At 46.6% G+C, this 20,675-nt stretch overlaps 1 protein-coding gene across 1 annotated transcript; it reads left to right on the top strand.

The window, feature by feature from the left end:
- Window positions 1-9,839: 9,839 nt before the first annotated feature.
- Window positions 9,840-12,226, top strand: LOC101937657 (histone H1.0). The gene has a single exon (XM_005302472.5). It carries the CDS (start codon window positions 10,239-10,241, stop codon window positions 10,818-10,820), a length of 582 nt encoding a protein of 193 aa, XP_005302529.1. The 5' UTR covers window positions 9,840-10,238; the 3' UTR covers window positions 10,821-12,226.
- Window positions 12,227-20,675: the final 8,449 nt, after the last annotated feature.

Raw genomic sequence — 20,675 nt, 5'->3', positions numbered from 1 at the left:
ATCTGTGTAGTCAAATCAGGGCTGTCAACTCTCCACCATTCAGTGGCGGTCACCTCCAACATTCCCTTATGGTTCTCATTCACAGTCAGATCTGCCTTTGAACCTACATTTGTCTCCTAGCGGGAGGATATTTTACTGCTGGCCTGGGAGTCTTGAGCCCTGCTGGTGTGAGCAGGAGGTTCTGCTTGCTCAGGGCTTTCCTACAGCCCAGGCTTGGATGCAGAGCGGGAATGCTGACCAGCAGCTCCGCTCCACTAGCCTTGAGCTTGTGGATGGAGTGAAGGAGATCATTTCATACCCCTACTCCAGAAAAATCCCCAGTCTGGTTGTCCAAGGAAGTGAGAGGATCCCCCCTCTGTCCAGCCTGAGAAGACAATGATAAATATCTTTCCCTACACAAGTGTAGCGAGGGGGAAGATCTACCCCACTGATTCCTCAAAAACCCCATGCTCACTTTCTCCCCGTCCGTACAGGTAAGAGTATTTTGACTAGATTAAGTGTCCACGTTTTGCCTGTTTTGTTAAACTGGTGCTGGATATTTTATTTATTTATTTGGGGGGGGGGGGGATGTCACAATCTATTTGGCACAATAACAAAAAGCAGGGAATGGGCAGTTCAAAGGACTGGTGATGGGGAAGGGGTAGAGGGGTGAAGGATGCAAACCAGAAATATGTAATTCCTCTCCTCCCTGCCCCCCAGGCACTTTGGATGCTACAGATCACTTATTGGTGTAAAAAGCTGACAGATAGATCTGATGAGGAGATGGGTGAAACCTACTGGTAACTGCTCCTCACACTTTCAGCCCACTCTGCTGTTGACCAACAGTTGAACACTTGAGCTTTTGTTCAGAAAACGGTCTCTGGAGCTGTGGAAAAGTAGCACCTCAAAGTGTCCAGGCCTGCCCTGGTGCAACCCTTGTAAGACTCCAGATATCAATTGCAGGGGCAGGGTGCCACATGCTGGAACTGTGCTTAGGAATGGAACATAAGGCATAAACAATTGGAGGTAGAGGTTACATCAGTTCATGCTGAAAGAGTTGAGACCCTAACCAGCTAAATAGGGATCCAGGCCCAGATCTCTCAATTCCTGACATCCATTGAAATCAGTGGGGCTCAAATATCTTGGAGCAGGGCACAAACCTGATGCCACAAGTTCCCTGAGCCAACTGTAGTGCTCGGCTTGCTAAAAGGATAGGGTGGAGTGGCATGGACAGGATGAGACTAAAATCTAGTGCTCTCACTCAGTGGATGCGTTGCTTGGTTATAGAATGATTTGGGGTGTATCTGTGCTAGGCTTCTTCCCCCCGCTGGGTGCAGGGCTGCCCTAATCTCTCCAGATCACTTTGCAGCTTGGTTGTCTGTGTTTATCCCACTAATGTTAGTGTCATCTGCTAATTTAATTGTAGGTGAATTCACCCAAGGGTGTCAGGTGTGCAGGGAGCAGCGAGGGAAAGTTGTGCACATGTTCACTTCGAATTGGTTAAAGTCTGTGGCACCTTAATTGATTCTTGGACTGTGGAAACTGGTGCCTAAAGATTGTGATAAGCGTTTTGTGGGCCCTAGCTCCACTACAACAGGGTTAGCTAAAGACTTCCTTTTTGCCTGTAAAGACATCCATATAATAGAAACCAGTGATGCAAGAGGAAGGCTGCTGAGCTGTATCCTCTTCCTCATTTGAGGGGCTTAAAGGTAGGTCTGGATTCTGCCTGTTCTCATGCCTTTGCTTATGGGACTAGTTATTGATATATTAGCCCTGCACTGCTCTCTTACAAACCAGTCTCTGGTCTTCGGAGCAGCCATCTGAAGTTCCTCTGGTGTTGAAGCAGGGCCTCCTGTGGCTGTCATTCTCTAACAGCAGCAATCTTCTGTTTTGGGCCAGCGCTGTCTGCAGCCTCCTCAAGAAGAAGGAAAGCTATTTAGCCACAGAAGCAGTGTCCAAAATCACCCTTGGCTCATCTCGCTCCAACTGCTCCTTCCCCTGCTCCCACCCAGCCCTCTTTTCCTGCCACTAGGTTTGATATAGCAGGCGTGGGACAGAGAAGGGGAGATCTGTTTCAGGCCGAGCTAGGTCTAGCGGATGCCAGGGAACTTTTGTACCTTGAGCTTGTGACTTATCTTCCTGGCTGGAGGGGGCTGGCCCTATTAAAGTGCAGTGACAACAAATAACTGACTGATCCAAGGTCCATCCTGTTGGGACTCTTAACTCCTCTTCCCCCTGCCCCCACCCTTCGTGCTCTGCAGTGAAGTCAACAAGAAAACAACATATCATCCCAAGGCCATGTGCTGACATCCTAAGCAGGAATGTGGTCATTCCTGAAGAATGTTGGCATGTTAAATAAGGAGATCCTAAGTGGATTTTCAGTGTAATTGATGATCGGCTGTGCTGTGCTTAGAGAAACTGGGAGGCCTGCAGTGGCTGGGATAGCAAAGAGTTTTATCAAAGTCCACTAGATTCAGCCTTGAGGAGGCCATTCTGATCTATTCCAGTGGTTCTCAGACTTTTGTACTGGTGTCCTCTTTCACAGAGCAAGCTTCTGAGTATGACACCCCCATTATAAATTAAAATCACTTGTTTATATATTTAACACCATTATAAATGCTGGAGACAAAGCAGGGTTTGGGTTGGAGGCTGACAGCTCGCAACCCCCACGTAATAACCGTGTGACTCCCTGAGGGGTCCTAACCCCCAGTTTGGGAACCCCTGATCTAGTCTGACATACGCTTTAGAACTACACAATTCCTGCAGTGAGCCTGCTATAATGAAGTTCAATCACAAGTTATCTTCTAGAAATGCATCCCCTGGAACCAAGCTGAGGAAGAATCCACCAGATCTCTTAGCAAGGTGTTCTTGTAAAAGTTAACATTGACTGATTTAAGGAAGCATGCACCTCTTCCAAAAAAAAAAAAAAAAAGTTCTAAAAGTGTCATTATGTTGTAACTACTCTATCCTACCACTACTCTCTATTAAAGGTGCAGCTCTTGTTCCCTATTTAGGAACACTTCCTTTTTAAAAAAAATAAAAAATTGTGTATGGGATGGGCCTAAGCAACCTGAGCTCTGTACTCAAAATCCTGAACCATATTGAACTGCTTCCTGTGGGACACTGACAGATCATGTTAACATAATTGATTCTCTAGGCCACTGGTTCTCAGCCTTTCCAGACTACTGTACTCCTTCCAGGAGTCTGATTGTGTACCCACAGGTTTCACCTCACTTAAAAGCTACTTGCTTGCAAAATCAGACAAAAATATAGAAGTGTCACAGCCACTATTACTGAAAAATTTTGTTCTCATTTTTACCATACAATTATAAAATCAATTGGAATACAAATCTTGTACTTACAGTTCAGTGTATAGTACATAGAGCAGTATAAACAAATCATTAGCTGTATGGAATTTGTTTGTACTAACTTTGCTAGTGCTTGTTATATAGCCTGTTGTAAAACTAGGCAACTATCCAGATGAGTTGATGTACCCCTGGAAGACCTCTGTGCATCCCCAGATGTAAACAGACCCCTGGTTGAAAACCACTGCTCTAGACCCACTTATTCCATGAAAATTAACACAGCAGTAACCAACTATATAGTTATGCCAAGTTGGTGGCATGATCCCAAATGTCATTGGCCAGTTGCATTCCTCCATTGAAAAGGTCTGGTTGTCATTGTCCAAACTCAATTTTAAAGTAAAACAATGTGGAAAAAAGCACTTAGCACCCTGATGCAAGTTGGAGGGAGATGGGTACTCACTACTTCTGGGAAAATAGTTCCTTCAATGAGTTAGAATCCTAGCAAAAGAAAAAAGCCCATCCCTCAAAGACATGGACATTAATAATGAGCCTGCTCTTTCCTCCCCTTAATCCACACAGCCACTAACAAGTGACCTTTTGTATCTTTTGATCTCAAAAGGCATCAGCTGCTAGCTGCTGCATCTTCAGTAGACTTCATATAGCATGATTAGTGTGCAGTGTATGACAATTATTTAAGAAGGCAAAGACCCTTAGTACTTAATCTGAGGCAGTATAGTCAAAATGGGTGTGGGGAAGGAGAGGAATGTAATTCATGTCACTTGGATTAGTTAGAGAGCTGTCTAGCAGAGGGTTTTGGCTGAAGAATGTCAGACTACTCAACCACTGGGGATTAGCACCAGCAACCCTTGAAATCCTCTCATGTGGGGATGCACATTTAGATCACATAATTCTTCCTCATCTCTGAAATGACGGCACTGCGCACTTAGGTCCTGTGGAACCACCATCTGACAGTTCACTGACACCAAGAGACCAAAGTCCAATGCAGCCCACACAGAAACAGTAGATGCAAATTTCCTTGATGCTAAAACACCTGATATGATCAGGCTCTTGCCATCAAGCAAGTTTCAAGTATTGAATTACCAAAACACCAGATCCATCTGTGGCATGAGACACATACCTCCCTCTCTTCTTCCTCCTTGTGCTCCAAGGAACAAGCACAATCCCACCAACGGAGCTGATCCCTGTAATCACATACTGCCGCATGGTGGCGATTGCAGCTGAGAGGTCAAAGAGCTCCTTTGGGCTGGCTGTGCTTGACCCTGCGTCTAAGCCTACTACCATATGGCATGATGAGATGAAGTTCCCAGGCATGGGCCTTCTGCTGCTGGGGCCTGACTTGTTAGACCGGAAGGCTGGTTCCTCTGGATTGTCAGTACTGGGAGCAGTACCCTCACCCGTATCTCCAATAGGGGGGGTGATAGAACTGCCTTTATCTAGGCAATTGATGAAAGGCCAGTTGGGAATGTGCCCCTAATTAACATGCTCATCTATTACAGACCTCTTGCTTCTCTTCTGATGCCACTGTTGGGAGCTAGTAGATTTGGTCTTAGTCGTGGGTCAAAAGACACACGATGCAGAAGATGCTCAAAAAAATAATAGGGGTTGAGGGGGAGGGCAGAAGTACTCCATGCAGCCAAAACACTGGCAGATTCCTAATGCTGGTTATCCTAAAACTTTTGTAGCAGCATTTTTTCTTACTTATGTTAAATATCCCTGCAAGGGGCTGAGAAGGTAGCACCTGATACCTTTCAGCGGCTGCTTGCTGCTTCCAGCGGTTCTTTATACAGCCTGGGGTCGAGCACATGAAGATACAGGTGCTGTGTGCTTGCTAGCCCTAACGGATGCTGCTCTCCAGAAGCCCCAGCTAGATGCACTTCACCTGCAGTAAGGTTCTGCCAAGCCCAAGCTCTCAACTCATTCAATGGAGACGGCAAAATTCCATTCTTAACTATGGTCTGGGGTCTGAATTTCAGCCTGCGTACTGTTCAGCAGCTGTACCACAACTCCCTCTGCTGGCAATGGGAGGTTTACACAAAGATCAAAGGTTAGATATGGATGTTAGGTAGTATCTAAACTTTATTTATTTGGTACCTTCTTGTCATTCATCATCACTCAGTGGGGGAAATAGTGGCATTTTGACGAGCACTGCTGTTTAATCTCTTTTGTATTTGTGGCTCACTCTGACCTTTTGTGCAGCTCCCTGGTTCTTCCCTGTACCAGCCCTGCCAACATTCCGTCCACTATTCTGCGCAATATTGATATAGCTAATGTCAACATTAAGTGTTTTCATTAGCCTTTGGCGTTGACTCTCCATGGAGATTAGTAAGGGGCTGGGGTGTTATTTCAGGCAGGCTGCAGACTGAGGAAAGCAAGTGTGTCAGTTATACTCAGCTCCCAATTTGTAAAGGTTTTCTTTGCAACTCTGAGAGCTAGAAACGTAGAAAAACTCAGATTGTACATCGTCTGAATACATCACGTGGACTATGTTAATACGTGAAGCAGGCTCTGCATTGAGCCAAGGCTCGAAAATAAGCATTCTTCCAAGATCAAAATACTCTGCATTCAAACAGAAAATAGAAATTTGTAAGAGCCCCACCTACTACTATCCCTTCCAGCAGGGTAGAGAACTCCCTGCTATTGTCAATTTTGTCTTGAATGAAATATTCATGATTCTAAGGCAAAGAAGATTTGAACAGAGAGTTCAGTACAGTTGAGGGTGCAATGGTAGGAAGGGAGAAGTATTATTAGATTTATTTAAAAAGAAAGGGGGGGATCCTATTCAAGATGCCAGGTGTCCCTACCATGAACTACATAAACAGAATTAGATTATGTATAAAACACCCAACTCTTCTCTCTCCCACCCATCTGATGAATCTCAAAGGCCCACCTCCATAGCAGCCCACATAAATAGGCATGTCTTGCAGTATATTCTGAAGTTCAATAATCCGGGGCTATTTCAGACCGGAGAGGAAGCCTGTGTCAGCACAGAGGCTGTTCACAGAAACCACCACCACCAGCCCCTGCTCTTTTAAATCGAGGAGGATCCCACACAAATGCCTTCACTGATTGCAGTTGTGGCAGGGTGACACAGCGAGAGACAGTCTCTCTAGCAGCAATATCCCAGCCCATCTAGGGCTTTATAGATCAAAACCTGCAGTTTAAATCAATCTAAAAAAACAACAGGTAGCAATACTGATCATAAATCACTAGTGACACATGCTGCCAACAGGAAGCCCTGCTTTTATAGATGGCTGTTGCTCAATTTCTGTACCATCTTAAATTTCCAGATAGATCTACTGCTATGTGATCATCCAACAAGACAACAGCTTGGGATCCAATACAACCCCCGCTTTGCGAACACAGGTAATGTGATGGGAGCATAGTCTCCATCAAAGGGAGGTAGGATTACTTATTGCATTCGTGCATTTTTAATAAATAATGGGCATGCCAGCTTTGCACCACAGGTGCCTTATGTACTACAACTCTATTCCATAAGTTATAACCAATGGCCATGCATTTGATCACAAAAGTATTGCCTGAAAACATCACACAAGGACAGTATTGTTTGTGTATATATAGCATCTTTGCATCCTAAACCTGATACTGTGGCGCAGTATTAATCAGAAATAACGCTTAGCTTCTATTTTCATACAGTAGCCTTCGATATCCTTGAAAGGTCACCCTAAGCAGCAGCACTGCCATAGGATTTGTTGCTTAACAAGAGAACGCATTGACGAGGATACTACATTTCCCACAATGCATTGCTTGGGCGTCCTACGGTGGCCTGTAGTTAAACTCAGGAATCCTTTATCTATTCGCCTCTTTAAATGTTAATCAGCTGACTGAAATTCTTCACAGCAGCTATGGCTGCCTTCCACGCAGGATTGTTAATGGGTTAGCGTGGGTGATTTTAAATTTAAAAGATTAGAGAGAGAGCAATGTACTATTCCCTGAGTGCATAACACAGAACGATATCAAAGTATATTTCGGTGAAGTTTTTTATTTAAGCCTTGAAAATCTATGTAAATCCCCCCTCCACTGAAATCATTCCTGTTGTATGCATAGCCAACACAACTAAATACATAAATAAACATGGGGGAAATACTGCATAAATTGGTCTCCCCTCCCAGAAGTTTTCCCACCTCAGTGTTTAGCAAATGCCTTCTTTTGTTTTTTGTTTGCAATGCATTTGATATACTTTTTACACATAAAAATGGGATTTTCCATCCCTCTCCACCGTTTATTTCCCTTTTCAAATGATTTCTGTTGAGGTTCAGGACTTTGCAAATAATTTAATGCATTACTTTTCCACCCCTGTAATACTTTTGTGTTTGCTGCTGCTGTTCTATCTAAATTTTCGTTCTAGCACAGCATGTTAATATAGACTCATTTGCATGAGCCACTCCAAGATGAATGGTGGGTTTAAAACAAAAAAAGATTTTTTTTTAAAACCTGCTGGTTTCGTTACGCATCCACGTCTTTGAAAAAAAAATCCCCTCGTGTTTAATAAACTGTCACATACACGTTAAACTGCTGCTAAAGTACGTGAGGCACTCGATGAAAATGTAGCTGCTGAATGAAGCAACAGCGTCCAGCGTTTAATCCCTGCGTGCCTATTGGTAAAGCAACCGATCCACAATTTGGATCAAAATATTTTAGGAGGTCAGATCCTACCCCCTTCTCACCTAATATTCTCACTTCTGCCTAGAGCTCACTGAATAGCTTTTCTCCCCTTAAACTATCGAGCTGCACCTATTAGGTTGTCTCTTTCTCTGCTTCGTGTATTTATTTATTTTTAAATCGTGTGTTCACCTCTCCTCTTCCCCCCCAATTAAAATAAACACCCATCTGAATTAAAAAGGAGAAAGCTATTAGACGGGGTAGACAAGCACACGAAGAGGGGGCTGGAGAGAAACAGATATGGAAATTTTCAAGGACAAATGGTTGATTATTTAAATCCTGTATCTAAATAAAATAATTCTTCCCGTGCATTGTTTATAAACTGACAAACTATTTGTCCGATTGTTCCCTATGGCATGCCCTGTAATTGAGCTGGGAAGGGTGGGTGCGTCCCGATCTGTGGGTCCATGTATGTATATATATTTGTTTGGTGGTGGTTTTCGTGTTGTTAGGATTCCAGGTTATTTTATGGCTATTAAAAAGTGTTTCAGATGTATTTTAACTCTCTCCATCTGAAGTGACTCGGTACCATAAGGTCTCAGATTTCAGTCCCGCACCTCACTTTTTGCGGCCACGATGTTATTTTATTCCCATTTGTTATAAAAAATAGAAGGAAAAGGGGGAAGAAAAAACAAGCTATCCTTCCAGCAAAATGGCGATGGCACGTACATTTAATCCCCTAATAGCAATTAAACACTTTCCCAAGATATGTATGTAAATTACGGTCACACTAGCGATAATCTGCCCCTCTCCCAGTCCCAGGCTCCCCCTCCCCATGTCCCCTCAAAGAGGGTGGAAATATGTTTTGAAAGGATAAGATCAATTCCTCACTTAAAAAATGCAGGAGGAAATAAAACAGCTCAGGATTGCCCCTGTGCAAGTCCCTAAAGCAGTTTGTGGGGGGCAAACGGGATGGGGAGGGGACAGGTGCAGCCCGTGGGGTATCTGGCTGGGTGTGTGCTGAGGGCTGGGGTAAGGTATGCGGCGTGTGGGGTGTCTGTGTCCCCCAATTTTTTCTCCATGGCAGCTGGGTTTGTTATTGTTTAGGAATCTCTGTGCCCAGTGCAGTGGTTTTTGGGGAGAGGGACAATTGAGAGAACCCCCCCTCCCTGCCCCCGCTGCCCCCCATATAGCTCAGGCATGGGTGGGGCATGTCCCCTGCCCGTGTGCCCCCAGTCCCAGACAGGGGGCAGCCAGGGGGACTCTGGGGGAGGGGGATGGCTGCAAACTTCCCATCTAATACCAAAGAAAGTTTTGCAGAGCAGGAGTTTGGGGAGGGGGCAGGAGTGGCGGTCCCGGGGCTGGGGGCGGGAGGTTCCCCCCGGGGACCCCCCCAGGCTTGGGGGAGCCACCCCTCCCCCCCTCCCCGGCCAGGTCGGGCTGCGCCTCGCCTGGCTCGGGGCTCCCTGTGTTAGTTGGGGTCTGTTCCCGGGGCCCCCGAGGGGGTCCCGGGGCCCGCAGCGGGGCGGGATCGGGGTCCCCCGGCGGCCCAGACCTGGCCCTTGCCCCCGGTGGCTCAGCCCGGGCCGGGGCCCCCCCGGCCGCCCGGCTATGGGGGCGCAAAGGGGAAATGTGGCGGGGCCCCGGCGGCACCCGGCGCCGTTTGGGGCGGCCTGAGCGGGCGGGGGGCGGCGGCGGCGGGAGCGGGGCCCGGCGGCGGGGAGCCCAGGGACCGGGGCAGCCGGGGGCGGCGGCGGGGGGGCGCGGGGCCGCCCGGGGAGGGGGAAAAGGGCCGCTTGGGGCGGCGGAAGAAACACAGATGTCGGCGGCGCGGCGCCATTCGGGGCCCTGAGCAGGCAGCCAGCAGCCCTGTCCTCACCGCGGTCCGCGCCGCGGCGCTAAATACCCGGATGCGCCGGCTGCTGCCTGGAGAGCCAGACACAGCGCGGGAGGCGGAGAGGAGGCAGAGCTGAGCCTGCTGGGGGGGACCGAGACCCGCAGACGGCGGGAGGGGCGGCCACTCACAGCCTGACAGACACAGAGGCACAGACCAGGCCCACGAGGGACAGAACCACAGAGAGGCACCTGGGCCCACCACCGCCAGGAGGGGACGCCGGTTGCAAGGGGGCGAACCCGTCTGCCCGTTGCAAGGAGAAACCCTCCGCCCGGTGCCCATCTCGCAGGCCGGCCTTCCGCACGGCCACTGGGACGAAGCACCGCACGTGGCGAGAGCATCTGGGGAGCAGCAAGGCGGCTTGAGGACCCTGTGCACAGGGTTCTTCTGATTCCCTTGGCCCAGAGGGAAAGCAAAAGATGACGGAGAATTCCGCCTCAGCCCCTGCCGCCAAGCCCAAACGGGCCAAGGCGGCCAAGAAGTCAACAGATCACCCCAAGTACTCTGACATGATAGTGGCCGCCATTCAAGCTGAAAAGAGCCGGGCCGGCTCTTCTCGCCAGTCCATCCAGAAATATATTAAGAGCCACTACAAAGTGGGAGAGAATGCTGACTCCCAAATCAAGTTGGCCATCAAGAGGCTGGTCACCACTGGTGTCCTCAAGCAGACCAAAGGGGTTGGTGCATCTGGCTCTTTCCGCCTGGCCAAGGGTGATGAACCGAAGAAGCCACCCCCAGCTAAGAAGGCCAAGAAGGAAGTCAAGAAGGCCACGACGCCCAGGAAAGCAGCTAAACCCAAGAAAGCTGCCACCAAGTCCCCAGCCAAGAAGCCCAAAGCTGCCGCCAAGAAAGCCAAAAAGAAGCCAGCAGCCGCTCCAAAGAAAGCCAAGAAGCCAAAGACTGTCAAGGCCAAGCCAGTGAAGGCATCGAAGCCTAAAAAGGCAAAGCCATCGAAACCCAAAGCAAAGTCCAGTGCGAAGAAATCAGCCAAGAAGAAGTGAAGTGCAAGCCTGGGATCTTCTTTCTTGGACACTCTTCTTCACCTCTACTTCTGTAAATAGTTTTCTCCTTTATTCTCTTCTCTCTTTCTATTGCAACTTTATAAAAGACTGGACTATTATTTCCCTGAAATAGTTAAAATAATTCAATTACTAAAAAAAACAACAACGCAGTGCTGAGACTTGTCTTATAAGTGTTATTGGTTGGGTTTTTTTCCTTTGTAATATTAGAGCTCTCTATATTTTTTAATGTATGAAATACTTATCTGTGTTTTGGGAGCGGGGGGAATCCATGTTGGATAAAAGGGAATTGAGTTCCCCAGTCTCCTAACAGCTCCAGGGTATCATACAGGTAAATTGGCTGTGCATGGAACTTGCCCATGCCAGAGTATGGGGACAAAGATGCCTAAATGAAGGGGGTCTGAGAAAAATAATTATGCTGGAAGATCATGACCACATGGGATAAATTGCTGTAGCATAAATTACATTTTCTTTAACCTCAGTCTGATGGTTCAGCATTTCCTATATGTATATATACTAATGACAGGGAGATCAGCTCATGATGCATGTGGTGTGTCTTCCCCACCCAGTGAGAGGAATGGACTGGAGTTGGTAATCTGTCCACCTACTTTGTTCTTTTGGGAGGAGGTTGCCATTTAACTGAGAGGCTTTAAATGGGGATCAGTGGAGATTTCCTGGTGAGATTTGCAAAGTGGATTTTTCCTAAAAAGGATGGATTTGCAGAAAATCGTGGGTGATGGCATTGAAGTGGAAACAGAGGGGGGAGATCTAATTCCCCCATCCCCTCAAAAGAAATGAGAGAAAAAAGAGGTTCTGCTTCCAACTGCATGTGAAGCATCGTCCTAATCCCTTCAGAGTCTAATATCTTGTGGATTAAGAAAAGGGGTTAAGAAAACCATCCCTTCACCACTTACTGTTATGCTGGGTTCTCTGAGTGCTTTCCAACTCTGCAGCACCCACTTCCTGATCCATAGCTTTGGTATGTAGCCATACATCTACAATAGAAAGGGCACACGACCGACAGTTTCTTTAGGTGTAGATTTTTTTTGATTGGTTGGGGAGGGGGAGGGAGAAATGTAACCGATACTGAATCTGTCAAAAGTTGCTTTATGGAACTGGAGCTGTGTACTATTATTGCTTCAGATGGGGGCAGGGGGGGGGAGTTGGGGAGGGGTGGTTGGGAGGGCAGTGTGGAGGGGATATTTCCAATAAAAACAAAAAAGTATATTTGGTGGGTTTGCTGTTTAAAACCAAGTGAAAATCTCAGGATTGACGCTTGTTCATTTTATTTTGTAAGTGTAATTTGTGCAGGAAATAATTTGCTGTCTTTGTAATTTTAGAGTTTAAAACAACAGCAAATAAATAGAGGAAGGTTGAAATTTCCCTCATTCACGGTCTTCTTTGTATTCTTTAGTATTTAAAAATACACAAGCTGGAGAGGGGAACACGGGGAGAAAGGGTTATGCGTGTGTGCACACATGGTTGGCTGGTAAGGTGTGATTACTCTTCCAACTTGTAAAAACACTGATAGCTCTCTGGTATGTAAGAAGGTGCTGAAGGGATAAGGAAAGTTTGCTGGTGCCTGAACTATAGATAAACCCTAGACCTAGAGCATGGGGTGTCACACAGGGTCGGAACAATTGAAAGAGATTGGGAGGGAAAGCTTCCTTCAGTAAAAGGGAGTGGTGATGAGGGGCATTTCACAAGCATAATGCCACCTGGCTTCTAGGTTGACAGACTGGGTATCCAAGCTAGAATACCCTGAGCACAGAAAGTGTCCAAATCACCTTCCATCTTTCCTGATTTGTCAAATGGACTCTGCCACTGAAATATTGTCAGTGTACTAAAAGAATATTTTACTGCATCCCAGCTGGCGGTGGAAAAGCAGATTGTGAGGCCACTGCTCAGGCGCTCTGTTTCTGGGGAACATTTGTACAATTTTGCCGATGCTTTTCTGTCCTGACCTGTGCTAGCCTTTGCTATTCCAAATCTTGGCTAGAGTGGCAGATTTAACAGTAAGAAGGGTCAGCAAATGCTGACTGCCTCCCCCCAGTCTGGGTCCCCCATCTCCCTCTTCCCATTTGCCAGTAGCAGAGAAGCAAAAAGATGGGCCCCGGTCCAGGTTTAGATTGTGGTCCCCCACATGCCATCACATGTCCCACATTAATTAAAATAAACTCTCACCTCACCCACCCCTGCAGTCATCTCTGCCTCTCCTCCCCCGTTCCCCTCCTCCCCAGCTCCATGCTTTGCCATCTGCTCTCTCTGGCCTGGACTGTGCACCAGTTCTGCTGCCTCCTAGAGCAAGGACCACTGCTCCCACCAAAGCCAGAACTGCTGTCGTAGAAGCCAGAGCCATGAATCACTACTGCTGCCACCAGAGTTGGAGTCAGAGCTGCTAGGAAGAGCAGCCTTGCTGGTTGCTGCTGCCCACATTTGAATTTGCCTGGTCAGTTGGAGGGGAGGAGGGACCTCCGACCATTGGTGGTACCTGCTAATCAGAATTCATGGCACAGCCACCATTTTGGAGGCCTCCCTCCCCAGGCAAATTCAAACGTGGGCAGTGGGGACCAGCAGGCTGCAAACAATGGCAGCAGCGTATATGTTGTGTGGCTGAGCAGTGCTGAGCCTGCAGGGGTCCTCCAAGTGCATATGTAACCCACATATCTTCTGGGTGTGGTGTTTTGTCCCCTCTAGTGGCACCGAGACCACTTAAAGAGAGCGATAAAATGGGTCTGCTCATGCTGTAGTGTAGAGGTTCATGCACTAAGCTCCAGAGGTCCCAGGTTCAATCCTGTCCGCTGACGACTGGGGTCTATTGGCGTTCCACATGGACCCTGAGCAGCTGCACCACCTGTTCCTCTGCCATCTGCCCCCTCCCACTCGATTCTAGGGCCCCACTCTCACAAGTAACTTAGTCAGTCACCATGGCAAGGGGGCAGGGGTCCTCTTGCTGCTTCAGGGCAACTGCATGAGTTGCATGTGTCTACACTCTAACATCTCACCTGGCCATCAGCCCTGGGGTCCCACTCACCAACCTGTCCTGCTCTGCCTTTGCAAACTTCCCACAGCATTTGAGCATGCCCAGCAGTGGCCGGGAGTAAAAGGAATTTCCTACCCTATCCAGAGTGGTAGCCGTGTTAGTCTGTATCACCAAAAAGAATGAGGAATACTTGGGGCACCTTAGAGACTAACAGATTTATTTGGGCATAAGCTTTCTTGGGCTAAAACCCACTTCATCGGATGCATGCAGTGGATAATACAGTCGGAAGATATATATATACACAGAGAACATGAAAAGACTGGGAGTGGATGGGTCATTACACAAAACATCTACCAATGTGATATATGCCATCATGTGCCAGCAATGACCCTCTGTCATGTACATTGGCCAAACCGGACAGTCTCTATGCAAAAGAATAAATGGACACAAATCAGACGTCAAGAATTATAACATTCAAAGACCAGTCGGAGAACACTTCAACCTCCCTGGTCACTCGATTACAGACTTCAAAGTTGCAAAACTTCAAAAACGGACTCCAATGAGAAACTGCAGAATTGGAATTAATTTGCAAACTGGACACCATTAAATTAAGCTTGAATAAAGACTGGGAGTGGATGAGTCATTACGCAAAGTAAAAACTATTTCCCCATGCTAAGTTCCCATACACACACACACCTTCTTGTCAACTGTTTGAAATGGGCCATCCTGATTATCACTCCAAATTTTTTTTCTCCTGCTGATAATAGCCCACCTTAATTGATTAGTCTCATTATAGTTGGCATGGCAACGCCCATTTTTTTCATGTCCTCTGTGTATATATATTTTCCTACTGTATTTTCCATTGCATGCATCCGATTAAATGGGTTTTAGCCTACAAAAGCTTATGCCCAAATAAATTTGTTAGTCTTTAAGGTGCCACAAGTACTCATTCTTTCTACCCTATCCAACAGGGGTTGCAGCTACTGGGCATGCTCCAGTGCTGAAGGGGCTGCTGCTGGGAAATGTAGTTTATTTCCATAGCCTCCTCTTGCTGTGGGACACTGAGAGGCATGTGTGTCTGTCTGCCTGTTCCAGACTCTCCCACAGCACTCTCCGCAGCCATTCCGCAGTCTAGTTCTGCCTGTTACTGCTAAATTCTGCAGAGACAATCAACATTTTTTTAGGACTACTCTCTCAACTGAAGGATAAAATAAGAAGCACAAAAATACACTCTATTTAGACCTAGACTTCCAACTTAGTTATTCTCATGCTGGAAGATGTCTGAAAATGAAAACCATAAACACATACAAGTCTGGTTTTAGAAAGCAAAAATACATTTATTACAAACTGCCTCCGGAGATCCTAAGCAGCAGAAACGATCATTCTTCTTCGAGTACAGTACTTGCTCATGTCGATTACATGTTATCTGTGTGTGCGCCGCGTGCCCTGCTGCCCGACATTTTCCTGCTAGTTGTATCCATAGGGCCGACCCTAGCATCCCCTGGTGGCCTGTACTCATGCACCAGTATAAGGGTTGCTGCTAGCCCCGCATTCCTCCAGTTCCTTCTTACTGCCAGTGACGGTTGCTGGAACAGTCCTCTTCTCTTGCTTCGACAAGCCTCCCCTAGTGGTTTACAGATCTCTTCTTGTAAATAGTTAGTAGTTGTCAGTTCTAGTTCTTGTTAGTTAGCTAGTCCCCTTAATGGACGTCGATCCCAGGACGGGGCATGCCCTGATCCTCAGGCTTCAAACCATATGCAGCTTATACTGAACCCATGCCAGTGCTGGTGAGCAACCCCCATTCCAGCTGCCAAAAGTGCTTGGGGGAGGCTCATGTCCAAGATAAGTGCAGGATCTGCAGGGGCTTCTGGCTGCATACCCCAAAGTACCGTTTTCTTCAAAGATAAGGTCTGGCTGCTTCCGCACCCAGCCTTTCTATCCAACATGGTGTTGCAATTTCACATCAACCAAGACATCTTTCTGCTGGTCTTCTTCCAAAAACCTCACAAGACAGAAGAACAGCGTCTGCATTCTCTGGACATTAGAAGGGCCTTAGCCTTTTATATTGGCAGGACAAGACCCTTCCGCAAATCAACGCAGCTTTTTGTTGCGATAGCAGACAGAATGAAAGGGCTCCAGGTGTCAGCCCAGAGGAACTCGTCCTAGATCACGGCCTGTATCCGGGCCTGCTACAAGCAAGTGGGGACCCCACCTCCAGCCATTGTAAGGGCCCACTCAACAAGAACACAAGCATCTTCAGTGGCTTTCCTGGCACAAATACCAATACAGGACTTTGTCAGGGCCGTGACATGGTCATCAGAGCACACGTTTGCATCTCACTACGCCATTATCCAACAGGCCAGAGCCAATGCCAGTTTCAGGAGAGCTGTGTTATAGTCAGCATGCCCCTGAACTCCTAGCCCACCTCCAGAGATGCTGCTGGTGAGTCACCTAACATGGAATCGACATGAGCAAGCACTCAAAGAAGAAAAAATGGCTACCTACCTTTTTGTTGCTCACGTCCATTCCATGACCCACTCTCCTTCCCCACTGTCTGAGTGGACAGCGAGAAGAAACTGGAGGGGTGCGGGGCATAGGCGCCGACTTCTATGGGGGCCAGTGGGTGCTCGACTCCCTTCTGTCCCTGGCCCTGCCCTGACTCCATCCCTGTCCCACCCCCATTCCAACCCCTTCCCAAAGTCCCCGCCCCAACTCCGCCCCCTTCCTGCCCCTATTCCGACTCCTTTCCCAAATCCCCACCCTGTCCCTCTCTTCCCCGCCTCCTCCCCTGAGCGCGCCACGGTCCCGCTCCTCCCCCGTCCCTCCCAGAGCTTGCTACAGCTGTTTGGTGGCGGCAAGCACTGGGAGGTAGGCAGAGGAGCGGGGACACGGCATGCTCAGGGGAGGAGGTGGAGGCCAGGGCTGCCCAGGGGGGGGGCAAGTGGGGCAATTTGCCCCAGGCCCCACAGGGGCCCCCACGAGAGTTTTCAGGGCCCCCCACGAGAGTTTTTGGCAGCAATTCGGCGGCGGGTCCTTCACTTGCTCCGGGACCCGCCGCCGAAGACCCCAGGCCCCCTGAATCCTCTGGGCGGCCCTGGTGGAGGCAGAGGAGGAGGTGAGGCGGGGCGGGGAGTTTGGCTGCTGGTGGGTGCAGAGCACCCACTAATTTTTCCCCATGGGTGCTTCAGCCCCGGAACACCCACGGAGTCGGCGCCTATGGTGCGGGGCCGGTGGCGCCCCTTATACTGACGCATGAGCATGGAGCTTTAGGGAACACTAGAGCCAGCCCTATGGATACCATTAGGGGAAAAATCTCCAGCAGCGGTGCATGCGGCGCATGCACACCTAACATGGAATTGACATGAGAAGCACATCTAGAAGAACAACAGATATAGGGTGACCAGATGTCCCGATTTGATAGGGACAGTCACGATTTTTGAGTCTTTTTCTTATATAGGCTCCTATTACTCCCCACCCCTGTCCCGATTTTTCACATTTGCTGTCTGGTCATCCTAAACAGATACGAAAGGTAGGTAACTGCTTTTTTATAAGCTTCCTGATCAACCCCTGCAGTCTGAAGTAGAAAGTCAAGAACTGCATATCAGTTCGGCAAGTAGGACTCTGTCGTTGTGTCAAGGTTTAAGTCAGGAAAACGAGTAGTGCAGTACCACTGAAGCTGCACCTGTAGTAGTAGCTGATGATATCTCCAGAGACACTCTGCTTGGAACCAGCATATTGAAGATCCTGTAAGATGAGCTACAAACCAACAAAGCCAAAGATACCATAGATTATCTTAAAACAAAAAAATCACAACAAAGATCATGTAGATGAGCATGTCAACAATGAAGCAGGTCAAAGCTGTCTTCCTGCTGAAATAGGTTTGAAGTTCCCATCTGATAAGTCACTTTCCAGATTTAGTGTTATCACCTGACCTATTGTGTATATTTTATGTATTGATTCTTGCCAGTCCACTGACAGTGATATACCAACTGTACAGTTTCCTTTTTTTCCTACAAACTACCATTTTTCATTTTCATTGTACAGAATGAAAAATGCACTGCATGTAGATTTGCATGTCAACTGCCTAGCATACCCATATCTTTCAGATTATGCATACTGTCACATTTGTTGGTTGTCCAGGGGTACAGACACTCACAAATCAATGTGGGTGATAGATTTTCAATGATGGGAAGAATATGATAACATCGATGTCTCTTAATGGGAAGAGCAAACAACACATGCAGTCATATAGCAGCTCCACAGTTCACAAAGGGACATGGTATCAATGAAAATACACCTCTACCTGATATAACACAACCCGATATAACACAAATTCAGATATAACGCGGTAAAGCAGCGCTCTGGAGGGGCGGGGTTGCGCACTCCGGCGGATCAAAGCAAGTTCGATATAACGTGGTTTCACCGATAACGCAGTAAGATTTTTTGGCTCCCGAGGACAGCATTATATCGGGGTAGAAGTGTATTAGGAAATGGCAAGAAATACTAAAAATATTGCTTGACACAGTCAAAATTTTAGCTAGTTTACATCTCCCCTTCCACAGTCACTGTGAAGTATTGGAGAGCAACAATTGTGATATGAACTTGAGCATAATTAAGCTACTTGCCAGACATAATACAGCTTTTGCCCAACATATCAGTGACACCAAGAGAATCAAATACTTGAACAAGACAACTACTGATGAACTTATGAGTCTTTTGGTATCAGAAACCAGGAGGTGCATGTTTAATAGCTACAAATACAATAAGTTTTTGTTACTGTCATTGCAGATGCAACCACAGATATTAGCCATGTTGATCAAATAGCCATTTTGCTTCCTTGTGTTGGTATTGAGTGTACTGAAGGAAAAGTAGATATAAAATATCACTTTGTTTGTTTTGTGGTAGTGAGGCAGATGCTGCATCCTTGTGTGACCAGTTAACTAATGTTTTAGCCTGTGGTTATGGATTACAACCCAAATATATGTCTGGACAGTGATATGATGGGACCAATGTTATGGCTGGGGCTCATAGAGGTTTGCAAACAAAAATGAGAAAATAGCTTTCAGGCAAGGGAGACAAAGTGTATGCACCATACATCCATTGTCCAGCACATCAAATTAACCTAGTTTTGGGGCATGCTGCTGAAGTTAAGGCCAGTCCAGCCCTGAAGGTTTTCTTCACAACTTTGCAGAAATATATAAATATTTTGCGAACTCTAACCATCGATGGGAAAAGCTAATGATTAGGTCTAAAAATAATCTGTATCTTCAAACTCTTGCTTGAGAGAGTACAGTTTTGCAAAGAGAAGAGGAACTTGATGGTGCACTGAAGAAGTTGGAAGGATTGATGCAACAGATGAAATTGGACAGGCTTCTGAAGAACAAAGTAGCCCTTTAAATCTAAAGGTTCTCTGCAAGACTAGATGGGCAGTGTGAATGAAAGCCTCTGAGGCAATGATAGTAAATTTTAAGAGTATAATTGAATGCCTAGAAGATGGAACTGTTATTGAATGCAAGAGTCGTAAGACATACGTTGAGCAAAAAGCAACCTGTCTTTGATGGGTTGCAGAGTAGCAGCCGTGTTAGTCTGTATCCGCAAAAAGAACAGGAGTACTTGTGGCACCTTAGAGACTAAAAGAACAGGAGTACTTGTGGCACCTTAGAGACTAAAAGAACAGGAGTACTTGTGGCATCTTAGAGACTAACAAATTTATTAGAGCATAAGCTTTCGTGGACTACAGCCCACTTCTTCGGATGCATTGGATGTTCTACCTCAATCTGTTATAGTGGCATAAGATCTTACTCACAGTGGCTGCAGTCTCTGGAATCCTTTGGTCAAAGAAAATTGATCTGTTCCAAGTCCGCTGGATATTTGAGAGCACAGTGAATGAGCTATGCAAATTCAGATCTGAAGAAAAGTATGAGGAAATTATAAAAGAATCTCACAACAGGTAAGAAGCAATAGGGTTTGAAAGTGCAAACTATTCAAGTCATAGGAAGAGACATGTACACCGCATGGATGATGAATTTGCACATGATTCTCTGTTAGAAGCAAAAGATAACTATCAAAGGAAATATTTGAGGTCTTAAACCAGGGGTCGGCAACCTTTCAGAAGTGGTGTGCCGAGTCTTCATTTATTCACTCTAATTTAAGGTTTCGCGTGCCAGTAATACATTTTAACGTTTTTAGAAGGTATCTTTCTATAAGTCTATAATATATAACTAAACTATTGTTGTATGTAAAGTAAATAAGGTTTTTAAAATGTTTAAGAAGCTTAATTTTAAATTAAGTTAAAATGCAGAGCCCCCTGGACCGTTGGCCAGGACCCTGCCAGTGTGAGTGCCACTGAAAATCCGCGTGCGTGCCGCCTTCGGCACGCGTGCCATAAGTTGCCTACCCCTGTCTTAGACAATATGATCGGGGAACTAAAATCTCAGTGTGAGAGATATGAAGAGGTAGTTATTCTATCTGGTTTCCTCCATCCCAGACAACTTCAAAATAACTTTAAAGTCAAAGGAGGAAGTTCTTAAACTCATGGGAAAATACTCATATTTTTCTTTAAACTCGGTTCACAAGATTATGTCTTTCAAGATGTATTATTTTACAAAAGACACAGAGGTGTTCAGTTTGTCACTTGGAACAGCTCTTGTCCAGAGCTACTTGAATTTCATAGAGTCAAGTTCTCTTGATGATGTTTTACCTTACCAGAAATGGAAATGTGTTGACTCTTTCTCACCCTACCAAGTGGCTGGTGATGAACGTGCAAAAAGTGTTCAACACTATTACAGACACGGCTGAGTGACCTTGCTCTCCTTAAAATTGAGAAAGATGAGATTGCAAGATTGGAGCTGGAC

This window comes from Chrysemys picta, chromosome 1 (genome assembly GCF_011386835.1).
Source record: "Chrysemys picta bellii isolate R12L10 chromosome 1, ASM1138683v2, whole genome shotgun sequence".
In the NCBI taxonomy this organism is placed as follows: Eukaryota; Metazoa; Chordata; order Testudines; family Emydidae; genus Chrysemys; species Chrysemys picta.
Note: the sequence above shows the minus strand (reverse complement) of the source record. Positions and strands in the feature narration are given on the sequence as shown.

Coding starts and splice junctions, on each gene's coding strand:
- LOC101937657 (XM_005302472.5), top strand. CDS start 10,239: ATGACGGAGAATTCCGCCTCAGCCCCTGCCGCCAAGCCCAAACGGGCC.